This window comes from Sebastes umbrosus, chromosome 11, assembly GCF_015220745.1.
Source record: "Sebastes umbrosus isolate fSebUmb1 chromosome 11, fSebUmb1.pri, whole genome shotgun sequence".
NCBI lineage: Eukaryota > Metazoa > Chordata > Actinopteri > Perciformes > Sebastidae > Sebastes > Sebastes umbrosus.
Window position 1 is genome coordinate 31,690,133 of NC_051279.1, and position 19,626 is coordinate 31,709,758.

Sequence of the window (19,626 nt, forward strand, 5' to 3'; positions counted from 1 at the left end):
ACCTCCCGATGGAGAGGGATGCAGGCGATGGGGGAAAGAGACACTCAGAGGACGCTCTATAGTCGCGAATGCTCTGATGTCCCCTACAGCTATATAGCTACTTTTTTGGGAATGCAAATGAGAAGTGACAGCGTATACGTGCACATGCCAACATGACAGGCTTTTAGACAAATCAGTTCTGATTAGTTTTTAGATTGATAACATTTTCCATGGTGGTAATTATTGTGAGTCGGATACAGGATTAGACATCCGATACTTACTTTGGCAGGGCAATAAGAATATTTTGGGTGTATAGCTATTTATAATCATGATATTCCATTAATTACTTGATCAATAACTCATTGATAAAAGACCAATATCAGTCTGATAAACAGGACACATCAGTCTAACCACCCTCCCTTACAAAGACTGCCCAGCCTCAGGGCTTCACCTTGGCAGAGTCTGCGCTGTGTGTGTTGGCTAGTGTTGCCAACAGGAAGCCAAATGAAAAACAGATGGCAGGTTACTGGTGTTGTTGTGAACACGAGGAGGGGGGAGTGGGGACTACCATAATGTACTACTGACACAATCCGATCTGTTGGATCATAGGTGTGCATGTAAGATGCTCTATGACACAGCCTCTGGATCATTTTATGGTTCCATGTTCAAAACCTTTCAATTCCATCTTGAAGATTCTCATGTTTTAAATATTACAGCCTTTCACATATGAATACAATTACTTATACTACCTTCATTTCAATTTTTATTTATATCCTTATTCACTTACTTCCTGAAATTGAGCACTCTGGGGAGATCTTAAGTTTCCCAGTGACAACAGTAAAATTCACTTTTAAAGAAAGACGGGTCACAAACGCCATCTTGTGGGGAATTCATAGAGCTGCACTTCAGGAATCAGGAAGCAATATTGACCCAATAGAGTAAACATGTGTATTACGATGGAGTATTAGGGGCCACATTGAGGGGGGAAAAAATCTGAGATTTCGAGAATAAAGTCATAATATTACGAGAAAAAAGTCATAATTTAATGAGAATAAAATCATACTATTTCAAGAAGAAAAAAAGTTGTAATATTACGAGAATAAAGTCATAACTTTATTAGAAAAAAAGTAATTTCCTCCTCCACAAAAGAGTCAGTTTCCCCATCAGCTCCATTTGGTTCTTTATTCAGAATAAACGTAGTTTCTTGTTCAATCTTTTCAAGGTCCTGATACTGATGATAATGTACTGCTGATGTGCCAAAAGATGAAATATTTGGTTATTTGTGAAACCTAAACTAAAGTATAACTTCAGAAGATGCTCCACATTTGTCATTTTCACACTATTTCCCCTCTAAAATTACTACTTTATAATATTCTGACTTTATTCTCATAATATTACAACTTTTTTCTCATAAACTTATGACTTTATTCTCGTAGTATCAGATTTTTTTTCCCCCTCAATGTGGCCCTAATACTTTGTCGTATTATGTGCAATACAATGCAATTCCAGTACAAGACCCTTATAATGAATAAACCGACTTTATAAGCTTTATAATACCCCATTCGTTTAATTAGTCAAAATGGGTTTATTCAACTCTATCGTGCTCTTTTAATATTATGGTGCAATTGTTTCACACCATGTGGACCATAATACATCCAAACCATTACCGATCAATCAATCAATCAATCAATCTCTGAGACAATTTTAACATCTATGATAACCTTCACAGGAGTACTATCTATTACAGGGTCACTGTGTATCATTGAACAAATATCAAATCCTTGAAACAATATCTAATGATGATATGATGTAAAAAATGTTGATGTGTTTATTGTGCTTGTAATAGCAGAAGTAATAGTTGTATTTCAGGATACGTTCATATGTAAAATGAAAAGAGGAGATATGAGAATACTGGCCAATACTGCAGCCTGGTGGCTGTTCAGCAAAACTACATCTGGATGGAACAAAATGAATCTGGCACAGTGAGCTGTAGGAATGATCTCTGATGTACAGCTGGTAGTAGAGTAGAGTATAATCTAGATGGTCTCCTCTGCACTCATTGACCTTTATGTTGTCATTCATTTTCCCCACAGATGAGAAGCCTTACATCTGCAGCCTTTGTGACTTCGCCTCCACTGAGTTACAGGCCTATTTGACTCATGTTCGTGTCCAACACCCGGCTGCTCCCTCAGAGAGACCCAGCCCCGTTCCCAGCCCCAGCTCCAGCTCGGACAGAGGCACCCCAAGTGGTTATCCCAAGCTGAAGAAAGCTCTTCTTCAGGGTTTGAACAACTCTGCGTCCCCTCATGCATACCTTTCAGCTCGATCCTCCCCGCTCGATCCCGGCGTGACCCCCATGGATCTATGTATGAGGGCTGAGGGCTGCAGGGGCACGACCTCCCTATCCCAGGACAGGAAGAGCCTCCCGAGCCACAAGTGCTCCTTCTGCTCCCACTCCACCCGCTACCCCGAGGTGCTCTGGATGCACCAGACTGTGGCTCACCGCATCAACAGCAGTAGCTCCAATCTCGCTCCTAAATGGGCCCTGAAAAACAGCTCCAAGGGCTCCAGGGACAACTTATTATCCTCCAGGAGACGCACTGGTCCCCCGCCAGTCCTGGAGGGGAAGGAATGCCCACCGCTACCTCCACTGATGCGTGCCCAACGTACCCGGCCCCCAACCTACTCCAGCGAGGTTCTAAAGAAGAGCAGGCCAGCCAGTCAGGCAGCCATGCCATTATCATCATCCTCCTCTACCCCCTCCTCCTCCTCGTTCTCCAGGGGCTCCTCGTCCACCTCAGGCACCCAAGCTGGGAGAGTCCCCATCCGGCCAGGCAGCAGCAGCAGCAGCAGCAACAGCAGCAGCAGCAGCGTCAGACACATGGAGGACCAGAGTCATCAGCCTCGCTTCAGACCCAAAGTGGATATTTACCCTCGGGGAGGCTCGTCGTCTTCCTCCAGCTCCTTGGAGAAGAGCACTGGTTCCCTCTCACGTTCCTCAGCCCCAAGCTCCAGCTCTGCTACCGCATCCCGGATCGCTGACCGCTACTTGATGCCTCAGGAGGGCCTCGGCTTCATGCTGTCCAGCAAACACGGCCTAGCAGAGTACAGCCGAGCTCGGGGTTCCCCTCATCAGCCGCTTCCCAACTCCCACGGCCAGAGCCGGGCTAACGCCACGAGGCCCAGCGCCATTACCCACAGCTCCATCACCCACAGCTCCATCAGCCACACCTCCACAGCGGGACACAACTACGGAGCCTCCCAGGCACACGGGGGCACTCTGCTGAATTCCTCCTCCTCCTCCTCTTCTTCTTTGCCTTCGGAGGCTCGTGGAGATGTGAACCCGGAGCCAATCGCAGAGACACCAGAGACGCCAGCTGACATCCTCGGCTTCCTCAAAAACTACAACCCCCATGAACTGGCTGCCCTCTACCACCGCTGGGGTGCAGCCAACGCACTGATGGATCCCACTGGTAGGGAGCTATTTCAATTTGTATTCAATTTAGTTGATTTATTGACATATGTATTTGTTAAAATGTGTACTAGTAAAATGTTTTTTTGTTGTTGTTGGTAGTACCATTATTCGGAATAGGCTCTCTTGGAGAAAGTCCTATGAAATCCCTCATCATCAGCTCACATACAAAATGCCCAGAGGATCTTTGCTTTGGAGAAAATGCCAAATGTCAGGAGTTGAAGAGAAATGTTTTCCAGTGACTGAGCATTTTGTTTCGAGCTGTCATGAGTAGAATTGCCAGAACTGACAGGTTAAACCAGGAAACGACACCTGCAGTCACATAGATCCACTCTTCACGTATGAACCATATTAGATATACACATTAATCCTCTCTAACACATGCTGACTCTCTCTCTCTCTCTCTCTCTCTCACACTAACCCGTCTTCTGGCAGGAAGTGATTGACAGACACATACACTACTCGATTCTGACAAGGTTTTGCATAATGAAGAGGAGATCCATTAAATGGGCACACACACGTGTGCTTGCATGTTTGTGAGATCTGATAAGAGGCCGTATCTGGGGCAGCATGTGTGTCCATATGTGCTCGGGTTTTTAGATGTAAAAGGAGTGTGAGTGTGTGTGTGTTTTTTTTTTTTTTACGTGAGAGACGTGAGAGAACCTTTGCTACTCTCAGGTCTGCGAGGCATGCCTAGTCTCCAGCTCCACTCTCCCAGAAAGCTGTCACAAACTGTTTAGGTCACGGCTCTGCCTGACGAGAGACTCGCACAGATGCGAATGGAGGGAGGCGAAAACAGAGAGAGGGAAAATAAAGAGGCAAAGAGAGAGAGAGAGAGATGAGACAGAATAATTACCCCACCAGCTGCTTTGGAAATGGTCATTACCGAACATGCGTATTATTTGCCCATTTTTCAGTTGTGTCTCTAAGGTCAAGTGGGGCTGTGTGGAGCCAGGGGTCAAAGACAACAGCCCCAGAGCAGACGCGTGACATCGCTGTCACCCGTCCAGGCGCATATCGTCACGATCCGCCTTAGCCCTTTGAGTCACATGCTATAAAGTGACCTTTTTTTGAGCAACTGAGTCTTTCTCCCGTTTCTCTCTCTGTAATATGTGTACGAGTGTGTGTGTCTGCTTGTGTTTTCCGTCCAGCTCTGTCTTGTCTTTCATTAGTGCATCAGTGAGAAGGGCTGGCGGCCCGGAGTAGAAGTAGAGTATCCAGAGGCCAGCAGTCGGGCTGCCAGAGACACTCTCTGTCACCTCCTCCGCCTCCCCGTCTTCCTTGTCCTGCTATGTCCCTCCAACACTTACATGCACACACTCTACACGTGCACACACACAAACATGCACACAACTATGTGGCATTGAACCAGGTATACCCAGCCTTAATGCTTGGGGTGTTGATGCGTCTTCCGGGGCGATTGTGCAGCAGGCAGGCGTCCCCCTCACCGAAAGCACCCCTAAACCCCCCGGCCTGGTATCTGTCACCAGGAGAGGTCATAGGAGTGCATGTGTTTCTGTGCATGAGTGTGTGTGTAGTGGTCACATTGATGTGAAATGGATCCAACCATCTTTAAACCTTCTTATTCCTGTTGCTGATGTCCCTGTGGCTCCAGCTGCTCTAACCATATTTACATGCACACCAGAAAAAGAATTATTATAGTATGACTGACAGGTCCTTTATTAAATATTTATCTCAATTATAAAAATGTGACGTCTTAAATACAGTCATTCCAGTTTTCCACAGCATGTAACAACAGGTTTCTTTATGCTGAAAGAATTAGCCGGTCGCTATCCTGCACAATCGGGCTCCACGTCCCTTAACAGTTATCTTCCTTCTTACAGTAAACTGCTTCATTACAGTTTCACAACGCCATATATATATATATATATATATATATATATATATATATATATATAACTGTGTTGAGTTAGAAATTGTCTGTTTTTTTTTTTGTTTGTTTTTTTAAACTGGTCTTGAAGTGAAATTAAAAACGATATTTGGAGTTTAAAAAGATCTGATAATGATTTATCGGTCGACAGTAACTTTTTTTTACATAAACAATGTGCATTCTTTATACAGAGCCCTTTGATTTAAAACTTATTTTTTTTAAATTGCGACCATACTGAGCGGGACATTTCATAGTTAAAATAAAAATCAACTTGTAAGTGCTCTCTAGTGGACAAACTAAGTAATGGCAAAATTTTTTTCTAAATTACCTCAAATTACTTCTACTTTGGCATTTCTGTTTGGCTGTCATATACACCGATAACGATATGTATCTTCCATAAACTGATATATGGGCCTGCTGATGTATTGGTCTAGCACTATTAAAAAAAATATTTTTGGTTACATGCAATTAACGGATTTCTGCTCTTGTTGGGTATTGTAGCTTTGAAAGAAGAAGTGCGAGGTTTGCACAGGTGTACAGTAGATTTGAGGAGGTTTTAATATCATATGAGTAATAAATAAATCAGTTTGTCTCAGGCAGAATAACTTCAGCAAAGGGTTGCAATACTACGGTATGGTAAATTCATCCATTATTTCAGTTGTACTAACTACTGACAAGGCAAGAAAGTTGACTTATCAACAATGATGTAATCTTTCCCCCACCTCCACTAAGAGACTGACTGATTCCTGATTTCTCATTCACTCACGTCATGTCACGTGTCAGGATTTATGAGATTTGAAGTCATCAAAATTCAACAAGTTTCTTTTGCCTTTGAAGGCCATTAACATGTAAATCTGACTTGTGCATGTAATGGGAGCGTTGTTGTGTCATTGTGTGTGTGTGTGTGTGTGTGGCCAGTGTGCGCCACAGCCTATGCCTCACTTTCCTCCCTTGGACCAAACACACACACACACACACATATATATACAACTCTTGAAGCACACACACACACACATGCAGACACACACACACCTGACATGTGACACACGGGCAGCGGAGCGGGCACATCACAGCCGGGGCGTTTTAATTGCCTGTAATTTATGCGGTGTGTGTGTGTGCTGTGTGTGTCTGGCTGTCAGCCTCTGAGATGATGCTGTGTGACAGCTGCAGTCCAGCCCCTGGAGCTAGCCGCTCATAATGACACATTAGACATACTAATGATGCCTGCGCGAGTCCACTACTGACGCTACCTACCTCCACCGCTGCAGCCAGCCGACCAGGCTCTGTGCTTTTACTGCACACCCACCCACCTACTCTCTCTCTGCCCATCGCTGACCTTTTTGCGTTGTCATTCAATCTAAAAAATGTCTTCTGCCTTGAAATAAACTGATGCTGATGTCCACCTTTTTCCACCACTCTGTCTGAAATCTCACATGGGAATTAAAAGCACACACTGGCCTTTGAATGTGAACATGTGCCTTTGCTTTCCTTAAAATATTTGATCTATATACCAAGAAGGGCTTATGTTTTGAATTCACCTTTCTCCAAGAGAGTGGCATTGTTCAAAAATCTAAACTGCTACAAACCTGAAACACCTGATCAAGAAAAAATGTGGCAAAATATTACCTGCTTAGATATAAATGGGTGTAGTGAGAAAGACATACTTTGAATTTTGCAATATGAATTAATAATGAAAAGTTGCTTTAACTCAACTGTGGTCTAAGAATAGACACTCAGTACTTTACTCTCTGTAGTATGAATCATGATCATTTTGTGTCATCACTGACAGTCATCTATCTATATGAAATGGGACGAATTGCATTGTGGTATTGTTTGCAGAAAGTAGTGTACATACAGTGAGCACTACTTTTCTGTTCTATCGTGGGCATCATATAGATCAGGGGTCTCCAACCTTTTCTCCTCTGAGAGCTAATGTGACAAAATGAAAGTGGTCGAGAGCTACACATAGCGCCACCATGCTGTACATCGCCAAAAGCAGACATCATTTCTGTCTTACTTTTATGGTCCTTTAATAACGTTGCAGTCACCACAGTCGTCGCTTCTATTACAATCCCGCCGTAGGTGAAGGGCTTTTGTTTCGTTAGGATGTGCGCCACTAAACGAAGCCTCTGCTGCAGCGTTGGCCTTCTTTGTCAGTTTGGTAAACAGAGACTGTTGTCTTTTAAGCGTTGTTTTCAGCTCCTTTACCTTCTTCGTTCGTAAACTGCTACCAGCCGGAAAGTCCCGTGAAAAGTTGCCATGGACTTTGGCGAAGCGGCGCTCGACGTTACACCTTTTACCGACTGACACACTCGCAACGCAAATGACATTTGTCATCACCCATTCCTCATTATTAAAATAGTATTTTTTGCTTTTTATTGGCCTGGCTATTTTCTGCGGTCGTTGTCAGATCTTGTGTACGCTTGCTGGTCTGCTAACATCGCCTGATGTTACGGCGTCACTGATGTCATGAAATTTGAAAGCAGAGCAACTTGTTTAATTGCTGATTGGCAAATAATCATTTTGTGTCAGAAGGGGGCGCAATGTCTGTGAATTTGATTGGATAGACATTTAAACTGGTTTACAATGTGACTTTGTGTTATCAAATTTATGTCCATATTCTTGTAACCTTTAGTGAGCCACTCAGACACAGGAAGCGAGCTACTTGTTGGAGACCCTTGATATAAAGCATAAAATTCTCACTCTCAGAATTCTGAATCTCTAATGAAATGGTGGGTAGCACATTTAATGCATTTAAATAAAGCTTTTAATAAAAGTATTTTTTTCATTTCATTTTTCAAATTTGCTAAAACTGTCACTGTATCCTGAGTTTCTGACCCACAATCCCCTGCACAGCAGATATATGAGCTGAGCAGGAGGGTCAAAGTTCAAAGCACAATGTTATGACAAAGTAGTGTGTCCCAATCGTATGCATACTGCAAGCAATAGTATGTGCTTTGTAAGAGCAGCTGCAGTATGTACTAAAAGTAAAAAAGAAAAAGTATGCAATCTGGAACATACAGTAGCTACAGTTTAACTGTAAACTGAGAGAGTTTGTGACCCGGCCGTCATGTTGAAAACAGTCGAGCCAAAACCAAGCACCGCCCACCGGTCGGAGCAAACGTTCTCATTTTACAGCTAAACATTACACTATCATATTTTGATCAGCGGTGCCTAGTTTCACCGTTTGATCGGAGTTAACGAGCTTCAGAAGCAGTGATTGACAGCTGCTTTAGAGACTCACTCGGCTCTGATTGGATGTTTTTCACGGTGGAATCTTGCAATATAGTGACAGTTAAGCACAATATGACAAAAAGTTCTTAGTAGCTTTAATAGAGAGGAATCTCTGGGCCTCCAATGACATTGACTTCAAATCACTTCTAGAACACAGCTGTATCTGCTAACAGTACATTCCATATGTTTATTGTTTATATGTGATTTATATCCTTCCTCTGTTTAGACCACTGTCATATTGAACTCTTCTGAGATTTGCTCTTTAGTACTCACTATTGTGCGTTTCTCTTTCCCATGTGTGTGTGTGTGTGTGTGTAATCAGGGATGCTGAGGTCTCTGATGCGGCAGGGACAGTATTTCTGCCACGAGTGCGGGAAGAGTTTCAGTCAGCCCAGCCACCTGCGTACTCATATGAGGTCCCACACAGGTAAATACAGCCACGAGACACAAACACACCCAAAGGAACACAGATCACATACGTGCACGTACTTCCAGTGGCTCGACAACATAATGGAAACACCTCATTGAGACATACCGACAACTAAATCACAACTTTTAACCCTTGTGTTCGGTTGAAATTGACTTTACTTTCTCACTATCCAGACTCTACGGCTGTATGCGGAAAAATAATAATAATAAATTGCAAAATTAAGCATTTCCCCTTGAATGTTCTTTCCTTTTCTTCTGACCTGATTAAAACCCAATATGTGGAAAAGTATTTAAGTGGCAACCCACAAACTGAGCTTGCATTTTTGATTAAGGTGAAAAAATATGAAAATGAGCATGAAGCTTTGGTATTACAACAAATTAGGAAATATTTTATGTTTTATATATTATGTGTATGGGCTATGCATAAACAAATGATATGTCATTCCTGGACAAAGGGATGTACTGCATGTTGTCCTGCATGGCGTTGTTACTTCTGTTTGGGGTCAGAAGTCCTTTTCATGTGTTAGCCGACTGTTGAAACATACGTTCAAAATCATGTTTACAAGCAATATTCTTAAAATTAATAAAATCTATAAAGTATCAAGGTGCTCAAACAATGCTAGGTATGCTTTTTTGTGCTATTAAATAGGCCCCTGGGTCGCAATCAAGTCCTTTAATATGAGTTTTTAGTCAATATATGCAGTAACTAAAAGAGGTTTTGGATGAAAAATGGTTGGTAGTCACATTGCAAGAGCATCAGTCACAAAAAAAACTGTAGAATAATTTAAAAGGGCAAGGTATGACAGACATAGACAAACAACCTCAGCAAACAAGAAACAGCAGTGACAATTTAGCATATCCTGTAGGAAAAGTCCAGCTTTAACCTGTGGAACAACCTCATTAACTACTTGTTATTCATGTATTACTAGATGTTCCCACTTTTTTGGCCACTCCTTCAACAGTCACTCATTCTTGTGCCGCTTGTGCACACACACACACATCATCGCCCTCGCCGCTATTTATTCACCCAGAAACACTCACATGAGATATAGAGAATATATGCATGGGGATTCACATTCCTCCACCATATTTCATCGTCTGACTCTCCATACGTCTGCCACGTTCCCGCATTCTCCAAAATAAATCAAAACCGATCTTTTTTGTTCAGTTGAGTGTGACAGCCAGTCTGTGAGTCCCTTCCCCGCCCTGGGCTGGGCAGCTGTCTCTATTTTTTAAACTGAAACATGATTTGCTCCGGATACTGACCTGTGACAAATTGTATACATTATTAATCACATGTCAATTAGAGAGATGGAATTGCGCATTCTAATGAAGCAGAACAGCATTTGTCCACGCCAACCTTATGAATCCATTTGCATGCGTCCCGATGCCATTCACTAAACAGCTTGATTTAGACATCCTGCCTTTTCCTCCACTTTCTCCTTTTCCCCTTCACTTTTTCCTAGTGCACTTTCCTCCTTTCCTTTCCTTTTGTTTTGTTTCCTTTTTTTCATTTCCTGTCTTGTTTCCTCTCATCTCCGTCTCCTCTCCCTCTTTCCTTCCTTCTCTTATTTCCTCTCATCTCACCCTTTCTCCTGTCCTCTGTTCTTCTTTCCTCTCGTCTCATCTCACCTTTTCTCCTCTTCCTCTCCTCTCCACACCTATAGTCTCTCCTTCCCTCTTTCTCTCCCCCTTTCCTCTCATCTCACCTTTTCTCCTCTCCCCTACATCTCTCCTATCCTTCTCCCTTTTGTCTCCTCTCCTATTTGTCTGCCTTCCTCCCTCTTCATTCCCCCCTTCCTCCTCCTCCTCCTCCTCCTCCTCCTCTTCCCTCTCCTGTCCTGTCATGTCCATCAAGCGGGCCGGCGGTGATCACAGTAGACAATGAGATAAGTAGCTTCTTTATAGAGAGTGTGAATGATATGTGGCACAGCCAGTGATTCTAAGTGACAGAGGCCAAATGGTAAGTGATGCAGCGCTACGCTTCCCCCTGAGCCCTGATGTAAACACACACACACACACACACACACACACACACACACACACACGCCCATACATAGGGTCTGTAAACACTCGCCGAGGCTGTAATTAATGTTGTCACTGACGGTTGTCTTCAGCGTGGACGTGCACACGCAGAAAAAGGCCATCCACCCGGAGGCCTCTATTAACATGCGTCATATTAAATCACTGACTTGCCTCCACCAGGCTCCATCACCATCATCACCACCATCATCACCATCATCATCATCATCACTGCCAGCTCCCCTCTATTAGCAAAGGTGCTGGTGGCAAACGCTGCTGTGTGCGGGGTGCTGGTGGCAGGAGGGAAAAAAATGCTTGTATGGATCTGGTAGAGCTTTTAACCGAATGCCCTCCTCCCCTTCCTCCTCCCCTTCCTCCTCCCCCCCCCTCCTCCTTCTCCCCCCACAGTTGGGTTTGATTTTAACGGACTCCACAGAGGTACTGACGCTCACACCACCGCTTCTGAAGCTCCCAAACAAGTATGTGGCACGATGGCTAACCACTGGGCTCCCTCATCGCTTCTGCATGTTTCCTATTATTTTTATTATTATTATTATCATCGTCTCGCCTCCGCATGTGTGTCTATGTCAGTCCCGCATCCCCCCCCATCCTTTTGTAAAAGTGTGTTTTTTTTCATGTGTAACAGTCACATGTGGCACCCTCTGCACCTGGCATTAACACCTGGCATTGTCACATGCTGCCGGATCACACCTGACAGTAGAGTGTGTATCCAGCACACATATCACAGTTTCCTCATCGGAACAACATCCATTCTAGTTTTAATAACGGTTGAAGGGTTAGTGGTTATTTTACTAATAGAGGAGAAGTTACTAGATGTTTGTAAATGTCACTTAATGCAATGAGAATTGTACTTCTTTAGTTTTTAGGTCATTTTTCACCATCTCCAACACTCTCAGTACTGAAGTCAGATTCACCAGAATTTTTTTTGGCATTGTACGCTTCAACAAACCGCTGGATACGTTGAATGCCGACGTTTAAAAACACCTCATAAATCATATCAGCCTCGAATCACGCTTGCAGAAACGCACGATGCCACGTGGTTAACGTTGTGAAGCGATTGCTTTGGTTTATGCAACAAAACTGGTTAAGGTTAGAAAAAAAACATCATGGTTTGTGTTAAAATAATGAAAACATAACAACGTAATGTAACAACGTAACTATCATAAATAAACAACGACCGCCCCTAGCGGGCCTTCTTACTTAACATTACTTATCAAGCCTAACAACGTCACAAGGTAACGTAACAAGGTAACTTAACAAGGTAACCTAACAAGGTATCGTAACAACGTAACCTAACAAGGTATCGCAACAACGTAATGCAACAACGTAATGCAACAACGTAATGCAACAACGTAACGCAACAAGGTAACGCAGCAAGGTAACGCAACAAGGTAACGCAACAAGGTAACGCAGCAACGTAACGCAGCAACGTAACGCAGCAACGTAACGCAACAGCGTAAGGCAACAACGTAACGCAACAATTAACACAGCGCAACAAGGCAACGCTACAAAGGTAACGCAACAAGGTAACGCAACAAGGTAACGCAGCACAACAACGTAACGCAACAACGTAACGCAACAACGTAACACAACAACGTAACACAACAAGGTAATGCAACAAGGTAACGCAGCGCAACAACGTAACGCAACAATGTAACGCAACAACGTAACGCAACAACGTTGCACAACAAAGTAACGCAACAAAGTAACGCAACAAGGTAATGCAACAACGTAACGCAGCACAACGTAACGCCACAACGTAACGCAACAATTAACACAGCGCAACAAGGCAATGCAACAAGGTAACGCAACAACGTAACGCAACAAGGTAACGCAACAAGGTAACGCAACAAGGTAATGCAACAAGGTAATGCAACAAGGTAATGCAGCGCAACAACGCAGCGCAACAACGCAACGCAACAACGTAACGCAACAACGTAACGCAAAAAGTGGACAAATAGATAAATAGCCCTTAGTGGACTTTCTTATGTAATGTTACGTAACAAGCAAAACAATGTTAAGTAACAGCCGTAAAGTCAACATTTGGGTGAAAGTCCTGTTTGATTGACCCATCCAGCACCCCTCCCACCCGTCCTTAGTGGAATTCCTCGCTTGTTTGACTCGTTATTATACCACGTTACAACTTTCTATAACGGTCACATAATATACTACGTCACTTGCTCCATGTGTCGCTCCTTGTACTGCATCGCTTGCTCTCACCGAATGCAAAAAAACGTTGATATTCCACGGTTTGCAGAAACGTACAATACTAACGTTTTTTTTTCTGGTGACTGGGCTGAGATTTTTTTAATATATGATTGCATCACTTCTCTGTATTATTCAAGTGTGGTCTTGTCTTTGGCTGCACTTACTTTACACTTTTAAATATATGCAATCAAATCTGTGACCATGTTCAAAGGTCATTTGGGGTGATTGCACATTACAGCAGATTTTATTTCCTTCTGTCACAAACTTGATGTAACACAACAGCAATTCAGCCTAGTTCAGACTTCATAAAAGCAGTTTATAAAAAACTGTTATCAATGAAATGAGAAAATAACGGGAAATATTTGTTAGTGGTCCCTATTAGGAACAAGAAAAGTGTAAATGGGTTTTAACACAAACTTAAAGAAACACATTCCCTGTAGTTTAAAGAGTTTTAGAGTCAGTCATTGAGACAGAGGAGCAACAGAGGAGTAAATCTGTTCTGCTTTGACATTCGGAGAGAGCTGGGTTCTACACGCTGCGCCTCCATCTTAATTAATCACACACACACACACCCACATGGACTCAGATTTACCGCACGCTATGAATGATGGGAGCAGGCGCGGCGGAGGGGTCCAATTAGATGTAGTGTTGACGCTGCTTTACGGTGACGATAACCTTTATTATAATGTAGTGCACCGGTCCCGTCAGCGATGTTTCCTCGCAGGACGATGTCGTGGAGGTTCTCGCTTTCTTCTCACGTCTCGCCCTCGCCGTCTCTCCAGCTGTTGTTTTTTTTTTTAGATTTTTGTGTGATTAATTATACCTTTTTTTTGTTTTTATCTCTCTCTTCCTCAACCCCCCCACCCTGCCAACCAACCCTCTCCCCCTCCCTTTCTTTCTCTCCGTTGTGTTTCTGATGATGTATGATAACAGCTATATTTCCCTGTTTCTTCTTCAGGGAGAAGGGTGCGGGAGGGGTACGGGGAGTCATTTGTTTTCCCGCTTTGATACTCTTCCATTTATCAAAATGATAATTAGGTGCAATTAAATGGCAATCTCATTTGTTTTGTTCAGGTGTGTGTTGCTTAGTCTTTTTATTATTTTTTTATATTTTTGCCGAGGTGTCTGTGCTGTTGTAGGTCAGTCTAATTAGAAGAGAGAGTACAGGGTGTGTGTGGAGTGTGTTTGAGTGTGTGCGTGGGGGCATTAGGTGGCCCGGGTGATTGAGAGAAATACATGGAGACAAAATTAGGACTGTTCAGACAGGGGATGTGTGGCGCTCTTCTCCAGATGCCAGGAAAGAGAAAGGAAGAGTTCGTCCATCTGGGTCAGAATAAGGATGCAAAGTTAACTTTTTAAGTGAAATTAGGTGTGCCAATGCTGCTCTTAACCTGCATAATATCCCCCTATTTCTAGTTGAATGCCATCATGTGTCTTGGTTTATGTTTGTCTCTGTGTTTGCTTGTTTCTCCCCCTTTTCACTGCAGCGAGTCTCATCTGTGGCTTACATCGCTGTGTCTCGTTAAATCCCCTGTACATTCAGAATCCTCTAAAAAGTCTTATGTCCTGTGACGTCCTCTCTGCCATCCACCTGACCTTTCAATTTAATGTGTGTGTCGTGTGTGTGTGTGTGTGTTCCTCAGGGGAGAGGCCATTCTGCTGCCAGCTCTGCCCATACCGAGCATCTCAGAAAGGGAACCTAAAGACGCACGTCCAGAGTGTCCACCATATGCCTTTTGACAACAGCCAGTACCCAGACACAAGGAGCTTGTTGCTGAGCCAGGAGGAGCGAGGAGCGCTGGCTGCCAAACACACACCAACGCCACAACAACAACAACAACAACAACAACAACAACAACAGTAGAGACCATCTGATAAGACCAGGATCCAGACTTGGGACCAGACTAGTCAGGGAATCACACAACCCGATAAACACCATCTCCATCACCATTCCTAAGAATGAGAGGACTGGAAGTAGGACCCAAGACTTTTTGAGCCTCTCCTCTCCACCTGTCATCCTCTAATGACTTTAGAAGAATTTTCTACGATGAAGGCTCTTGTAGTTTTGGGAAATTTGAAATAAGAAGCTAGTTAAAGCTGTGCTAGGCAATTTTTAAAATCACAACGTGGGGCTGCAGCAGAGAAAGAGTGTCTTATCTACTAACAGGAAGGATTTGTTAGAAATTCAGGTGTCAGGTGTGCACACAGGTGAAGGTGAAGAGTGAAATATAAAGTGTCTCCTCAGCAGGAAAAGCTGGACTCACCGATGATCGATCTTTTTGCTTGAAGGTTGGCAAAATTGAGCAGATTGTGTGTAGTTTACATCACCTTAAAGGATTTCTGAATATAGAAAGCCCCCTTAAAATTCAAAGAGTTACCTCTTGCTGCCATTTCGGAGGTAGCGACGAGTGAAGTTGCCTAGTGCAGCTTTACGAGGAAAAGTAAAGTTTTTGTGAAAAGAAGCGGAACTTGAATGCAACTGCTTTTAATCAAGGACTGTGGCATTGCATGGCTGCTATAGTTGCCCCCCCCCAGTCCCCACACACCCTCTCTCCCTTTCTTTTTCTTTTTTGCTTTATTGTATAAGAGTTTGTGCATTCCTCAGGACACCAATCATCAGAGATGAGATGAGAGAGAAGATGCTCTGCGATTCATCAACAGTCAATTGACGCATTGCAAGTTCGTTTTCCCCTCTGGGTTCATGAAAATGAAGTCTGTGTGTGTGTGTCTGCGTGTGTTAAACTCACTTCCCTCCACTCCAGAGTGTAATGTTAGGAGTGCAGTGACCACTCTGAGGCCGTGTAGCTGATGATTAGAAGGAGAGAGAGTTGGAGAGAGGTAGGATTAAAGAGACAGACAGAGAGAGAGAGAGAGAGAGAGAGAGAGAGAGAGAGAGCGCTAATGGGGGTGTCTGCTTTAGTGCTCATTAAAAAGAGTGTGCGTTTTTAATAGCCAATATAAATGAGCGTACCATTTTTATGGCCATTCAATTATTGTCCATTTAAGAGGAAGGGACTGAGTGGAGGCAGTTTTCCTCCATAACTCCATCACATTAAGGAGTGTTTCCGACACTTCTGACTTTGAGTTAGACTGACTTCAAAAACAGCGGGGATGACGGGGAGACGCTGGCTCAGCTGTGGATGGCACAGATTAAATTTAGAGAATATGGTACTGTACGTGTTAGCCAGCAAAGATGCATCTTAATTTCATATTGCTGAAGGGCAACACTGACTTTTTAGGCCTGTTGGTTTTTTATGTGATGAATGTTTTGGTACCAAAACCAACTCGGTCTCTCTGGTAGAATGCCTTTCCGCAGCACAGAATACCTTAACACCAACGTTACCTTAGGGGCATAAAACATACTTCTTCTACACAAAGTTAAGTTTATGTTTTGTGACTTTTCTAATCTTGTGAAAAATATATTTACCAGTTCAGGCCTTTAAAATTACTAAATTAAACAATTTGAGAAGGAAAATTCAAAACCCAGTTTCCAGTCTTTGTGCTAAGCTAAGCTAAGCTAAGCGGCTACTTGCTGTATATTTAATGGACAGACATGAGAGCAGTATCAATCTACATATGGAGCTTTTGTCCTATCTTTATTCAAAAGCACGGTCTTTCAATTTGAGAGCATGACTCGTTGATTTCACGTTCAGATTCAAATAGCTCCTGCTTGCACTTGGATTTGCTCTGCTTCTGCTCAAACTGTATGCTTGCACGTTTAGTGTTGACCAATGAAATGATCCCTGCCTCATTGCCTTGGAAGTGAATGAACCCGGTTAAAGAGTAACCGCCCGTCAGGGATGCTCTAGTAAAGCGAAGGAACGCACCCGCAACAACGCAGGGATCCTTTCATTGGTCAACACTACACCTGGCATTCTATTGGTTTGGGAATTTTGGGAAAATAATCAGAGCGCAGAGGAGAAATCTGAGAGCAGATGTTTTACAAGCACACAGAAGCAGCCTGAGTGTGAGGAGAATAAGGCTGAATCTGAGTGCAGGAAATCTGCGCAAGCAACAATATATCTGAGTGCAAGCATACAGTTTGAGCAGAAGCAGAGCAAATCCAAGCCCAAGAAGGCGCTATTTGAGTTTGAGAACAGGGTTTTGAGGGAAAGCATTACACAATCTGAATGTAAAATCAATAAGCTCTTAAAATGAAAGACCACGCTCTTGAATAAAGATAGGGAAAAAGCCCCATATCTTCTTAACTGAATCTCGGCAAGAAAGTGAATAAGCGTACTTTCCAAACTGTCCCAAACTATTCCTTTAAAAGTGGCAGGTTCATTAAACACATAAAAGGGACATATAATTCAACATGTCGGCTGTAACATAACAAGCTCATCTGACAGAGCAAACAACCAGAGATGCAGAGATTTTGTTACCAAAGCATTTAAGCAAACTAATGAACCAAACTCCCATACCGTCGGTCTAATATCTTGAATGGTGATGTGAAGATTTGCATTCTGGGAGGAAGGAGTGAGTAGGTCAGAAAGAGAGAGCAGCCAGAGGTCAGGAGGTCAGGCTTCCAGAGAGTTCAGGTATGATAATAGGAGATGGAGACTTTTTGAAGCCTACTGAATTGTAGAGCCGTGACAGCCTTAACACAGGTGTCTGTGTGTGTTTGTGTGTGCAAGTGTGCATTTATGCGGGTGTATGTGCATTCCTTTCAATCCTCTCCATACTGAAGAAGAGGTTGACTAACTCCTGTGTACCCCATCAGCCTCCCTCTAGATGCCTACCTCCTTTGCAATGAAAGCCTGTTTTAAGTTCATCGGCTGCTGCTATGAAGCCGGGACTGTTCTTAGCTCGGAGGAGACGCTCTCTCCGTGTCCTGGGCTCGCTTTTCTCTCCTCCATTGAAAAAAGCCATGCCTCGACACGTTGGGGGGGGTGGGGGGGAAGAGGAAGAAAAAACAAAGCAGTTGAAAGCAGACTGACAGAGCAAGAGTGGAGACATTTTTTTTTGTTGTAGGCATAAAATCAAATTCAGTGAAAGATTACGGAGCATACAAAGTACTGTTACTTCCCATCTATTTTGAGACCTCAGCAGTTTTTTCCATGATGATGAAATGGTTGCGATACCAGTGGGTTGTCGAGTTATGCATACAACGTTGTGTGCTTGCCTAATAATAATACACAGGAGTGTATATTGAAGGTGTGGGTAGTGAAAATACTTGAAACGGATACTCTAGCCTTCGAGGTAGTGTAGTACTAATACCAATGTTGTACAGAATTCCCTTTAAGATTAACTCCTCAGTTATGAATTTGTACTCCGAAGTGTGACTTAGAAAAAAAACTATGAAGCAGGAGTGAGTGTATGTAATATAAACTGTATATCTGTAATCCACTCTTACCAAACCCCTTATATACAGCGGTAGAAACCAAATGGCATTACTAGTGCACTTAGACTAGGTTACTGCTTTAACCGTTCTCATCTTGTCTAGCTAAGGTTTCTTTGAGAATGTCTTTTTAATGGTGCCAGCTAACACACTTCAATGTCATTTCTGGTTTAGAGGCTTTTTTTTTGTTTTAGGATGATTCCATAGATTTTAAAATGACAAATGATTTGTTCTGTGATGGCTTTTTAGCTTCGTTTCCTCATTGGAAGTTTGATAATGCTAGGTGCAGCAGTGCTTAATTTTTCATAAAGATGTAAGAGTGTGTTTTTAGTCTTTTCTCTTTGCTAAACTGTAGGATTTGTTCAGTAGCTAGTCATGGCTGCCCTCCCAGAGGGGCTGGCAGGTGTTGTTCTTTTCTCTTCGGTTGGGTTTTTATCATGCCTCTTAAGTTGTATTATTTGTGTCCGTATTGCTTTTTTTTTATTATTTGTTATGAACTTCATGATTAATTTACCTTAGAAGACATTATTATTCCAAATGTATTTGGTTGATATCTGTATTTATTATCACTTCAAAAAGGATTAGAGGACCGAGGCAGACAGGAGCGTTTGTTTAATTTTTCTGGGTTGTTTTTGTTTTTATACTGTGTAGTTTTCATGCCAGCAAGCCGATGTGAAAGCTCTACCTCGTCTGAGCCATTCTCAGTTCTGTTACACTTTTGTACATCATTTCAAAAAGATGTAATGTCATGTCCACAATAAAAGACACACAAAATGGCACCTGTTGGCGCTGTTTCATCTGGTTTCGCTTGTTTGTTTTGAATCTACCTCAGCCACCGTGACTGAACACGTCCAAGTTTAGATGAAAAAGCTTCACACAGATTCGCCGTTTGCAAATGTTCTTTTTTCCCTTTTGCTCACACTGCCGGTGTGAGATTTACAAAGAGCCGTGCAGTGCTCCGTCTCTGAATATTGACAAGATTAAAAAACTGAGCATATTTTGTATTTTTTTTTGTGTCTCTCTCGCACGACT

General features: G+C 42.9%; 1 protein-coding gene across 5 annotated transcripts in view; it reads left to right on the forward strand.

The window, feature by feature from the left end:
• Positions 1-19,396, forward strand: part of LOC119496914 (zinc finger protein 516-like) — a 57,709-nt gene extending 38,313 nt beyond the window's left edge. For 4 of the 5 annotated variants that reach the window (XM_037784581.1, XM_037784582.1, XM_037784584.1 and 1 more), the window contains 3 exons: positions 2,073-3,452; positions 8,899-9,003; positions 14,900-19,396. In XM_037784581.1, coding sequence (XP_037640509.1) covers positions 2,073-3,452; positions 8,899-9,003; positions 14,900-15,120 — 1,706 coding nt within the window. In that variant the 3' untranslated portion in view covers positions 15,121-19,396. Of the gene's footprint in view, positions 1-2,072; positions 3,453-8,898; positions 9,004-11,435; positions 11,507-14,899 lie in introns of all 5 variants that reach the window. The other variant, XM_037784585.1, reaches the window with a different exon arrangement.
• The last annotated feature ends 230 nt before the right edge of the window (positions 19,397-19,626 follow it).